This window comes from Cetorhinus maximus, unplaced genomic scaffold (assembly GCF_964194155.1).
Source record: "Cetorhinus maximus unplaced genomic scaffold, sCetMax3.hap1.1 HAP1_SCAFFOLD_4660, whole genome shotgun sequence".
Taxonomy (NCBI): Eukaryota; Metazoa; Chordata; class Chondrichthyes; order Lamniformes; family Cetorhinidae; genus Cetorhinus; species Cetorhinus maximus.
This window is the reverse complement of record NW_027600561.1, coordinates 1-12,914: the sequence shown is the minus strand read 5'-3', so window position 1 is coordinate 12,914 and position 12,914 is coordinate 1. Positions and strand designations below refer to the sequence as shown.

Here is a 12,914-nt window from a genome sequence, read left to right as displayed (position 1 = left end):
CCCGGGGTCCGGGCACCGACTCTCCCCGGGGTCCGGGCACCGACTCTCCCCGGGGTCCGGGCACCGACTCTCCCCGGGGTCCGGGCACCGACTCTCCCCGGGGTCCGGGCACCGACTCTCCCCGGGGTCCGGGCACCGACTCTCCCCGGGGTCCGGGCACCGACTCTCCCCGGGGTACGGGCACCGACTCTCCCCGGGGTCCGGGGACCGACTCTCCCCGGGGTACGGGCACCGACACTCCCCGGGGTACGGGCACCGACTCTCCCCCGGGGTCCGGGCACCGACTCTCCCCGGGGTCCGGGCACCGACTCTCCCCGGGGTCCGGGCACCGACTCTCCCCGGGGTCCGGGCACCGACTCTCCCCCGGGTAACGGGCCCCCCATGAAGTTCCTCAAACCCCCCCCGTGACCTCTCACCGGTGGATCATGTTGTGTGAGTGAAGATACGCCAAGCCCTGCAAGGCACCATGGGTAATGACTGCAATCTCAACTTCCTGGAGTGGCTTCCGGTGAACTGGAACAAACAGAGAAAAGTGTCATACTCCAGAACGCAGACTGGGGAGGCTCTGGAACGCAGACTGGGGAGACTCTGGAACGCAGACTGGGGAGACCCTGGAACATTGGAACATGGACTGGGGAGACTCTGGAACATTGGAACATGGACTGGGGAGACTCTGGAACATCGGAACATGGACTGGGGAGACTCTGGAACATCGGAACATGGACTGGGGAGACTCTGGAACATCGGAACAAGGACTGGGGAGACTCTGCAACAAGGACTGGGGAGACTGTGGAACATCGGAACATGGACTGGGGAGACTCTGGAACATCGGAACATGGACTGGGGAGACTCTGGAACATCGGAACACGGACTGGGGAGACTCTGGAACATCGGAACACGGACTGGGGAGACTCTGGAACATCGGAACACTGACTGGGGAGACTCTGGAACATCGGAACACGGACTGGGGAGACTCTGGAACAAGGACTGGAGAGCCTCTGGAACATCGGAACATAGACTGGGGAGACTCTGGAACATCGGAACATGGACTGGGGAGACTCTGGAACATCGGAACAAGGACTGGGGAGACTCTGCAACAAGGACTGGGGAGACTGTGGAACATCGGAACATGGACTGGGGAGACTCTGGAACATCGGAACATGGACTGGGGAGACTCTGGAACATCGGAACACGGACTGGGGAGACTCTGGAACATCGGAACACGGACTGGGGAGACTCTGGAACATCGGAACACTGACTGGGGAGAATCTGGAACATCGGAACACGGACTGGGGAGACTCTGGAACAAGGACTGGAGAGCCTCTGGAACATCGGAACATAGACTGGGGAGACTCTGGAACATCGGAACATGGAGTGGGGAGACTGTGGAACATCGGAACATGGACTGGGGAGACTCTGGAACATCGGAACCTGGACTGGGGAGACTCTGGAACATTGGAACATGGACTGGGGAGACTCTGGAACATTGGAACATGGACTGGGGAGAGTCTGGAACATCGGAACATGGACTGGGGAGTCTCTGGAACATTGGAACATGGACTGGGGAGACTCTGGAACATCAGAACATGGACTGGGGAGTCTCTGGAACATTGGAACATGGACTGGGGAGACTGGAACATCGGAACATGGAGTGGGGAGACTCTGGAACATGGACTGGGGAGACTCTGGAACATCGGAACATGGAGTGGGGAGACTCTGGAACATGGACTGGGGAGACTCTGGAACATCGAAACCTGGACTGGGGAAACTCTGGGACATCGGAACATGGACTGGGGAGACTCTGGGACATCGGAACATGGACTGGGAAGACTCTGGGACATCGGAACATGGACTGGGAAGACTCTGGAACATCGGAACATGGACTGGAAAGACTCTGGAACATCGGAACAAGGACTGGGGAGACTCTGGGACATCGGAACATGGACTGGGAAGACTCTGGAACATCGGAACATGGACTGGGGAGACTCTGGAGCATCGAACATGGACTGGGGTGACTCTGGAACATTGGAACATGGACTGGGGAGACTCTGGAACATGGGAAAATGGACTGGGGAGACTGTGGAAAATTGGAACATGGACTGGGGAGACTGTGGAACATCGGAACATGGACTGGGGAGACTGTGGAACATCGGAACATGGACTGGGGAGACTCTGGAACGCAGACTGGGGAGACTCTGGAACATCGGAACACGGACTGGGGAGACTCTGGAACATCGGAACAAGGACTGGGGAGACTCCGCAACAAGGACTGGGGAGACTGTGGAACATCGGAACATGGACTGGGGAGGCTGTGGAACATCGGAACATGGACTGGGGAGACTCTGGAACATCGGAACCTGGACTGGGGAGACTCTGGAACATTGGAACATGGACTGGGGAGACTCTGGAACATCGGAACCTGGACTGGGGAGACTGTGGAACATCGGAACATGGACTGGGGAGACTCTGAAACATCGGAACCTGGACTGGGGAGACTCTGGAACATTGGAACATGGACTGGGGAGACTCTGGAACATCGGAACATGGAGTGGGGAGACTCTGGAACATGGACTGGGGAGACTCTGGAACATCGGAACCTGGACTGGGGAGATTCTGGAACATGGACTGGGGAGACTCTGGAACATTGGAACATGGAGTGGGGAGACTCTGGAACATTGGAACATGGAGTGGGGAGACTCTGGAACATGGACTGGGGAGACTCTGGAACATCGGAACACGGACTGGGGAGACTCTGGAACATGGACTGGGGAGACTCTGGAACATCGGAACATGGAGTGGGGAGACTCTGGAACATGGACTGGGGAGACGCTGGAACATCGGAACATGGACTGGGGAGACTCTGGAACATTGGAGCATGGACTGGGGAGACTCTGGAACATTGGAACAAGGACTGGGGAAACTCTGGAAAATCGGAACTTGGACTGGGGAGACTCTGGAACATCGGAACATGGACTGGGGAGACTCTGGAACATTGGAACATGGACTGGGGAGACTCTGGAACATCGGAACATGGACTGGGGAGACTCTGGAACATTGGAACATGAACTGGGGAGACTCTGGAACATTGGAACATGGACTGGGGAGACTCTGGAACATTGGAACATGAACTGGGGAGACTCTGGAACATTGGAACATGGACTGGGGAGACTCTGGAACATTGGAACATGAACTGGGGAGACTCTGGAACATTGGAACATGGACTGGGGAGACTCTGGAACATTGGAACATGGACTGGGGAGACTCTGGAACACTGGAACATGAACTGGGGAGACTCTGGAACATGGACTGGGGAGACTCTGGAACATTGGAACATGGACTGGGGAGACTCTGGAACATGGACTGGGGAGACTCTGGAACATCGGAACGTGGACTGGGGAGACTCTGGAACATTGGAACCTGGACTGGGGAGACTCTGGAACATGGACTGGGGAGACTCTGGAACATCGGAACCTGGACTGGGGAGACTCTGGAACATTGGAGCATGGACTGGGGAGACTCTGGAACATTGGAACAAGGACTGGGGAAACTCTGGAAAATCGGAACTTGGACTGGGGGAGACTCTGGAACATCGGAACATGGACTGGGGAGTCTCTGGAACATTGGAACATGGACTGGGGAGACTCTGGAACATTGGAACATGGACTGGGGAGACTCTGGAACATCGGAACATGGACTGGGGAGACTCTGGAACATTGGAACATGAACTGGGGAGACTCTGGAACATGGACTGGGGAGACTCTGGAACATTGGAACATGGAGTGGGGAGACTCTGGAACATGGACTGGGGAGACTCTGGAACATCGGAACGTGGACTGGGGAGACTCTGGAACATTGGAACCTGGACTGGGGAGACTCTGGAACATGGACTGGGGAGACTCTGGAACATTGGAGCATGGACTGGGGAGACTCTGGAACATTGGAACAAGGACTGGGGAAACTCTGGAACATTGGAACATGGACTGGGGAGCCTCTGGAACATCGGAACATGGACTGGGGAGACACTGGAACACGGACTGGGGGAGACACAGGAACACGGACTGGGGGAGACCCTGGAACACGGACTGGGGGAGACCCTCGAACACGGACTGGGGGAGACTCTGGAACATGGACTGGGGGAGACACTGGAACACGGACTAGGGGAGACCCTGGAACACGGACTGGGGGAGACCCTGGAACACGGACTGGGGAGACTCCGGAACATGGACTGGGGAGACTCCGGAACATGGACTGGGGAGACCCTGGAACACAGACTGGGGAGACTCTGGAACACGGACTGTGGAGACTCTGGAACACGGACTGGGGGAGACTCTGGAACACGGACTGGGGAGACTCTGGAACATGGACTGGGGAGACTCTGGAACACGGACTGGGGAGACTCTGGAACACGGACTGGGGAGACTCTGGAACACGGACTGGGGAGACTCTGGAACACGGACTGGGGAGACTCTGGAACACGGACTGGGGAGACTCTGGAACATAGAACCAAAGTACCATAGAACACTACAGCACAGAAAGCAGGCCATTCGGCCCTTCTAGTCTGTGCCGAAATATTATTCCGCTAGTCCCATTGACCTGCACCTAGTCCATAACCTGCAGACCTCTCCCATCCATGTATCTATCTAATTTATTCTTAAAACTTAAGAGTGAGCCCGCATTTACCATGTCAGATGGTAGCTCGTTCCACACTCTCACCACTCTCTGAGTGAAGAAGTTCCCCCTAAACCTTTCCCCTTTCACCCTAAAGCCATGTCCTCTCGTGTTTATCTCTCCTAATCTAAGTGGAAAGAGCCTACTCGCATTTACTCTGTCTGTACCCCTCATAATTTTGTAAACTTCTATCAAATCTCCCCTCATCCTTCTACGCTCCAAGGAATAAAGTCCTAACCTGTTTAATCTTTCCCTGTAACTCGACTCCTTAAGACCCGGCAACATCCTAGTAAATCTTCTCTGCGCTCTCTCAATCTTACCGATATCCTTCCTGTAGTTAGGCGACCAGAACTGCACACGATACTCCAAAGTTGGCCTCACCAATGTCTCATACAACCTCACCATAACATCCCAACTCCTATACTCAATACTTTGATTTATGAAGGCCAGTACGCCAAAAGCTTTCTTTACAACCCTCTCTACCTGTGATGTCACTTTCAGGGAATTATGTATCTGAACTCCCAGATCCCTTTGTTCCTCCGCACTCCTCAGTGCCCTACCATTTACTGTGTATGTCCTACCTTGGTTTGACCTTCCAAAATGTAACATCTCACACTTTTCCGCATTAAATTCCATCTGGCATTTTCTGGCCCATTTTTCCAGTTGGTCCAGATCCCTCTGCAAGCTTTGAAAGCCTTCCTCGCTGTCCACAACGCCTCCAATCTTAGTGTCATCAGCAAACTTGCTGATCCAATTCACCACATTATCATCCAGATCATTGATATAGACAACAAACAACAATGGTCCCATCAAAGATCCCTGAGGTACACCACTAGTCACAGACCTCCAGTCTGAGAAGCAATCATCCACTACCACTCTCTGTCTTCTCCCACACAGCCAATTCCGAATCCAGTTTACAACCTCTCCATGGATACCAAGTGTCTGAACCTTCTGAACTACCCTCCCATGTGGGACTTTGTCAAAGGCCTTACTAAAGTCCATGTAAACAACATCCACAGCCTTTCCTTCATCTACTTTCTTGGTAACCTCCTCGAAAAACTCTACAAGGTTGGTTAAACACGACCTACCACGCACAAAGCCATGCTGACTATCCTTAATCAGCCCTTGGCTGTCCAAATAATTATATATCCGATCTCTCAGAACATCTTCCAATAATTTACCTACTACTGACGTCAGGCTCACTGGCCTGTAATTACCTGGTTTACTTTTGGAGCCTTTTTTAAACAACGGAACAACATGAGCTACCCTCCAATCCTCCGGCACCTCACCCGTGGCTAAGGACATTTTAAATATTTCTGCCAGGGCCCCTGCAATTTCTACACTAGTCTCCCTCAAGGTCCGAGGGAATATCATGTCAGGCCCGGGGGATTGATCTACCTTTATTCGCTGTAAGGCAGCAAGCACCTCCTCCTCTTTAATCTCTATATGTTCCATGAAACTACTGCTTGTTTCCCTTCCTTCCTTATACACTCTGCCGGTTTCCTGAGTAAATACTGATGCAAAAAAACTGTTTAAGATCTCCCCCATCTCGTGAGGCTCCACACATAGACAACCACTCTGACCTTCAAGGGGACCAATTGTGTCCCTTACTATCCTTTTATGCTTAATATACTTAGAACCTCCTGCCTTTCTATGCTAATGTCTTTAATTATATCCCAGTCCTTCTGTCTGATTTCCATACCCACATCGTCCCTCTCACTTGGGAACACCGACACAAAACATTTATTTAGAACCCTACCTACGTCTTCCGGCTCCACACACACACATTACCACTATGGTCCTTAATGGGCCCGACTCTTACCCTAGTTATCCTCTTGCTCTTAATGTACTTGTAAAATCACTTTGGATTTTCCTTTATTTTACCGGCCAATGTTTTTTCATGCCCCCTTTTTGCTCTCCTAATTTCATAGAATCTCACAGGGCAGAAGAGGCCCTTCGGCCCATCGAGTCTGCACCAACACGTGAGAAACACCTGACCTACCTACCTAATCCCATTGACCAGCACTTGGCCCCATAGCCTTGAATGTTTATGATGTGCCAAGTGCTCATCCAGGTACTTTTTAAAGGATGTGAGGCTAACCCACCTCCACCACCCTCCCAGGCAGCGCATTCCAGACCCTCACCACCCTCTGGGTAAAAAAGCTTTTCCTCACATCTCCCCCTAAACCTCCTGCCCCCTCACCTTGAACTTATGCCCCCTCGTGACTGACCCTTCAACTAAGGGGAACAGCTGCTCCCTATCCACCCCTGTCCATGCCCCTCATAATCTTGTACACCTCGATCAGGTCGCCCCTCAGTCTTCTCTGCTCCAACGAAAACAACCCAAGTCTATCCAACCTCTCTCCATAACTTCAATGTTTTATCCCAGGTACAACATCCTGGTGAATCTCCTCTGCACCCCCTCCAGCGCAATCACAATTTCCTTTTTAAGATCCCCCCTACACATTCTATACTCCTCTAGGGCTTCCGCTGTTTTGAGCTCTCGGTATCTGCCATAAGCCTCCCTTTTCCTCTTTATTTAATCCCTCGACATCCAGGGTTCCCAGGATTTGTTGGTCCCGCCCGTTATCTTTACTGGAATATGTTGGCCCTGTACTCTCCCTATTTCCTTCTTGAATGAGTCCCACTGGCTCTGACGCAGATTTACCTAAAAGTAGCTGCTCCCAGTCCACTCCGGCCAAATCATATCTGATCTTATTAAAATCGGCCTTCCCCCAATTTAGAACTCTGATTTCTGGCCCATCCTCGTCCTTTTCCATAACAAACTTGAATCTAACAAAGTTATGATCGCTATTTGCAAAATGCTCCCCCCACTGATACCTCTACCACTTGCCCGGCTTAATTCCCTAAAATTAAGTCCGGGACCGCCCCCTCTCTTGTAGGACCTTCCATGTATTGGCTTAAAAAGCTCTCCTGGATGCATTTTAAGAATTCCGCTTCCTCTAAACCTATCACACTATGACTAACCCTGTTAATGTTGGGGAAGTTGAAATCCCCCACTATTACTACCCTATTATTTTTACACTTTGCTGAAATTTGCCTACATACCTGCACTTCTATTTCCTCATGGCTGTTCGGGAGTGTATATTACACTCTGTTCGGGGGTCTGTAGTACACTCTGTTCCTAGGGTGTTAATGGTGGTGGGAGTGTCTGTGACGGAGAGTCCCAGGGTGTTAATGGTGGTGGGAGTGTCTGTGACGGAGAGTCCCAGGGTGTTAATGGTGGTGGGAGTGTCTCGGACGGAGAGTCCCGGGGTGTTAATGGTGGTGGGTGTGTCTGTGACGGAGAGTCCCAGGGTGTTAATGGTGGTGGGAGTGTCTGTGACGGAGAGTCCCAGGGTGTTAATGGTGGTGGGAGTGTCTGTGACGGAGAGTCCCAGGGTGTTAATGGTGGTGGGAGTGTCTCTGACGGAGAGTCCCAGGGTGTTAATGGTGGTGGGAGTGTCTCTGACGGAGAGTCCCAGGGTGTTAATGGTGGTGGGAGTGTCTCGGACGGAGAGTCCCAGGGTGTTAATGGTGGTGCGAGTGTCTGTGACGGAGAGTCCCAGGGTGTTAATAGGGGTGGGTGTGTCTCGGACGGAGAGTCCCAGGGTGTTAATGGTGGTGGGAGCGTCTCTGACGGAGAGTCCCAGGGTGTTAATGGTGGTGGGAGTGTCTCTGACGGAGAGTCCCAGGGTGTTAATGGTGGTGGGAGTGTCTCTGACGGAGAGTCCCAGGGTGTTAATGGTGGTGGGAGTGTCTGTGACGGAGAGTCCCAGGGTGTTAATGGTGGTGGGAGTGTCTGTGACGGAGAGTCTCAGGGTGTTAATGGTGGTGGGATTGGCTAGGACGGAGAGTCCCAGGGTGTTAATGGTGGTGGGAGTGTCTGTGACGGAGAGTCCCAGGGGGTTAATGGTGGTGGGAGTGTCTGTGACGGAGAGTCCCAGGGTGTTAATGGTGGTGGGAGTGTCTGTGACGGAGAGTCCCAGGGTGTTAATGGTGGTGGGAGTGTCTGTGACGGAGAGTCCCAGGGTGTTAATGGTGGTGGGAGCGTCTGTGACGGAGAGTCCCAGGGTGTTAATGGTGGTGGGAGTGTCTGTGACGGAGAGTCCCAGGGTGTTAATGGTGGTGGGATTGGCTCGGACGGAGAGTCCCAGGGTGTTAATGGTGGTGGGAGTGTCTGTGACGGAGAGTCCCAGGGGGTTAATGGTGGTGGGAGTGTCTGTGACGGAGAGTCCCAGGGTGTTAATGGTGGTGGGATTGGCTCAGACGGAGAGTCCCAGGGTGTTAATGGTGGTGGGATTGGCTCGGACGGAGAGTCCCAGGGTGTTAATGGTGGTGGGAGTGTCTGTGACGGAGAGTCCCAGGGTGTTAATGGTGGTGGGATTGGCTCGGACGGAGAGTCCCAGGGTGTTAATGGTGGTGGGAGTGTCTGTGACGGAGAGTCCCAGGGTGTTAATGGTGGTGGGAGTGTCTGTGACGGAGAGTCCCAGGGTGTTAATGGTGGTGGGATTGGCTCGGACGGAGAGTCCCAGGGACTCGGGACATGATCTCAGTGTCCGTTCAGATACTCACCCTCCAGCAGGTCAGAGGCTGATCCCAGACAATATTCCATCACCAACTGGAAAAGACGGAGAGAGACAGTGAGAAACAGCGGAGAGCGGACATCATCCGGATCGCATTCCGGCTCCCGGATCGGGGGGGGGGAACAGGGTCCGGATCGGGGGGAACAGGGTCCGGATCGGGGGGGGGGAACAGGGTCCGGATCGGGGGGAACAGGGTCCGGATCGGGGGGAACAGGGTCCGGATCGGGGGGGGGGGGGGAACAGGCTCCGGATCGGGGGGGGTACAGGCTCCGGATCGGGGGGGTTAGCTCCTGTGCACGTACCCAGGCCTTGTGCTCTCGGCGAGGGGGTGGGGGTGAGAGTTGCGGGATCTTCCTGTGCACGTACCCAAGGCCGTGTGCTCTCGGGGAGGGGGGGTGAGGGGGGATTGGTGGAGGGGGGTGGGGGGATTGGTGGAGGGGGTGAGGGGGGATTGGTGGAGGGGGGTGGGGGTGCGGGATCTCCCTGTGCACGTACCCAGGCCGTGTGCTCTCGGGGAGGGGGGGGGTGGGGGTGAGGGGGGATTGGTGGAGGGGGGTGGGGGTGCGGGATCTCCCTGTGCACGTACCCAGGCCGTGTGCTCTCGGGAGGGGGGGGGGTGGGGGTGAGGGGGGATTGGTGGAGGGGGGTGGGGGTGCGGGATCTCCCTGTGCACGTACCCAGGCCGTGTGCTCTCGGGGAGGGGGTGAGGGGGGATTGGTGGAGGGGGGTGGGGGTGCGGGATCTCCCTGTGCACGTACCCAGGCCGTGTGCTCTCGGGGAGGGGGGGGGTGGGGGTGAGGGGGGATTGGTGGAGGGGGGTGGGGGTGCGGGATCTCCCTGTGCACGTACCCAGGCCGTGTGCTCTCGGGGAGGGGGTGAGGGGGGATTGGTGGAGGGGGGTGGGGGTGCGGGATCTCCCTGTGCACGTACCCAGGCCGTGTGCTCTCGGGGAGGGGGGGGTGTGGGTGAGGGGGGATTGGTGGAGGGGGTGTCGGGGTGCGGGATCTTCCTGTGCACGTACCCAGGCCGTGTGCTCTCGGGGAGGGGGGGGTGGGGTGGAGGAGGGTGTGGGTGTGGGATCTTCCTGTGCACGTTCCCAGGCCGTGTGCTCTCGGGGAGGGAGGGGTTGGGGGATCGGTGTGTGGGATCTTCCTGTGCACGTACCCAGGCCGAGTGCTCTCGGGGAGGGAGGGGGTGGGGGTGAGGGGGGATTGTTGGAGGGGGGAGGGTCGGGTTGCGGGATCTTCCTGTGCACGAACCCAGGCCGTGTGCTCTCAGGGAGGGGGGGATGGGGGTGAGGGGGGATTGTTGGAGGGGGGAGGGTCGGGGTGCGGGATCTTCCTGTGCACGTACCCAGGCCGTGTTCTCTCGGGGAGGGGGTGGGGGTGAGGGGGGATTGGTGGAGGGGGTGAGGGGGGATTGGTGGAGGGGGTGGGGGTGCGGGATCTTCCTGTGCACGTACCCAGGCCGTGTGCTCTCGGGGAGGGGGGGGTGGGGGTGAGGGGGGATTGGTGGAGGGGGGTGGGGGTGCGGGATCTCCCTGTGCACGTACCCAGGCCGTGTGCTCTCGGGGAGGGAGGTGAGGGGTGCGGGATCTCCCTGTGCACGTACCCAGGCCGTGTGCTCTCGGGGAGGGGAGGTGGAGGTGAGGGGGGATTGTTGGAGGGGGGTGGGGGTGCGGGATCTTCCTGTGCACGTACCCAGGCCGTGTGCTCTCGGGGACGGGGGGGGGTGGCGGTGAGGGGGGTGAGGGGGTGTCGGAGTGCGGGATCTTCCTGTGCACGTACCCAGGCCGTGTGCTCTCGGGGAGGGGGGGATGGGGGTGAGGGGGGATTGTTGGAGGGGTGTGAGGGTGCGGGATCTTCCTGTGCACCTACCCAGGCCGTGTGCTCTCGGGGATGGGGGTGAGGGGTGTCGGGGTGCGGGATCTTCCTGTGCACGTACCCAGGCCGTGTGCTCTCGGGGATGGGGGTGAGGGGGTGTCGGGGTGCGGGATCTTCCTGTGCACGTACCCAGGCCGTGTGCTCTCGGGGAGGGGGGGGGGGGTGGGGGTGAGGGGGGATTGGTGGAGGGGGTGTCGGGGTGCGGGATCTTCCTGTGCACGTACCCAGGCCGTGTGCTCTCGGGGAGGGGGGTGAGGGGGGGGTGGGGGTGAGGAGGGATTGGTGGAGGGGGGTGGGGGGTGCGGGATCTTCCTGTGCACGTACCCAGGCCGTGTGCTCTCGGGGAGGGGGGTGAGGGGGGGGTGGGGGTGAGGAGGGATTGGTGAGGGGGGTGGGGGTGCGGGATCTTCCTGTGCACGTACCCAGGCCGTGTGCTCTCGGGGATGGGAGGTGAGGGTGACGGGGGATTGTTGGAGGGGGGTGGGGGTGCGGGATCTCCCTGTGCACGTACCCAGGCCGTGTGCTCTCGGGGAGGGGGGTGAGGGGGGGGTGGGGGGTGAGGGGGGATTGGTGGAGGGGGGGTGGGGGTGCGGGATCTTCCTGTGCACGTACCCAGGCCGTGTGCTCTCGGGGAGGGGGGTGAGGGGGGGGTGGGGGTGAGGGGGGATTGGTGGAGGGGGGTGGGGGTGCGGGATCTTCCTGTGCACGTACCCAGGCCGTGTGCTCTCGGGGAGGGGGGTGGGGGGGGGGGGCGGTGGGGGTGAGGGGGGATTGGTGGAGGTGGGGGGGTTGCGGGATCTTCCTGTGCACCTACCCAGGCCGTGTGCTCTCGGGGACGGGGGGGGTGTGGGTGAGGGGGGTGAGGGGGTGCGGGATCTTCCTGTGCACCTACCCAGGCCGTGTGCTCTCGGGGACGGGGGGGGTGTGGGTGAGGGGGGTGAGGGGGGTGAGGGGGTGTCGGGGTGCGGGATCTTCCTGTGCACCTACCCAGGCCGTGTGCTCTCGGGGACGGGGGGGGTGTGGGTGAGGGGGTGAGGGGGTGTCGGGGTGCGGGATCTTCCTGTGCACCTACCCAGGCCGTGTGCTCTCGGGGACGGGGGGGGTGTGGGTGAGGGGGGTGAGGGGGTGTCGGGGTGCGGGATCTTCCTGTGCACCTACCCAGGCCGTGTGCTCTCGGAGGTAGCAGCCTTTATATTCGATGGTGTTGGGATGTCGGAGATTCTGCAGGAATTTCACCTCCTTAATAATGTCCTGCCATTTCTGAAAGAGGGAAAAGAGCATCAGAGACCCCGAAAATCAGAGACCCCCTGAAAATCAGAGACCCCCTGAAAATCAGAGACCCCCCCGGAAATCAGAGACCCCCCCGAAAACCAGAGACCCCGAAAATCAGAGACCCCCAAAAACCAGACTCCCCCCAAAAATCAGACCCCCCGAAAATCAGACCCCCCGAAAATCAGAGACCCCCCGAAAATCAGAGACCCCAAAAATCACAGACCCCCCGAAAATCACAGACCCCCCGAAAATCAGAGACCCCAAAAATCACAGACCCCCCGAAAATCACAGACCCCCCGAAAACCAGAGACCCCCCGAAAATCAGAGACCCCCCGAAAATCAGAGACCCCCCGAAAATCACAGACCTCCGAAAATCAGAGACCCCCCCGAAAATCACAGACCTCCGAAAATCAGAGACCCCCCAAAAACCAGAGACCCCCCGAAAACCAGAGACCCCCCGAAAATCAGAGACCCCCCGACAATCAGAGACCCCCAAAAACCAGAG

At 57.2% G+C, this 12,914-nt stretch overlaps 1 protein-coding gene across 1 annotated transcript; it reads right to left on the bottom strand.

Annotated features, from left to right (window-relative positions):
- Positions 1-397: 397 nt before the first annotated feature.
- Positions 398-12,418, bottom strand: LOC144678568 (serine/threonine-protein kinase TAO3-like). The gene is made up of 3 exons (XM_078538313.1): positions 12,296-12,418; positions 9,244-9,289; positions 398-513 (listed from the first exon to the last, which is right to left on the bottom strand). Exons 1-3 carry the CDS (start codon positions 12,416-12,418, stop codon positions 413-415), a joined length of 270 nt encoding a protein of 89 aa, XP_078394439.1. The 3' UTR covers positions 398-412.
- Positions 12,419-12,914: the final 496 nt, after the last annotated feature.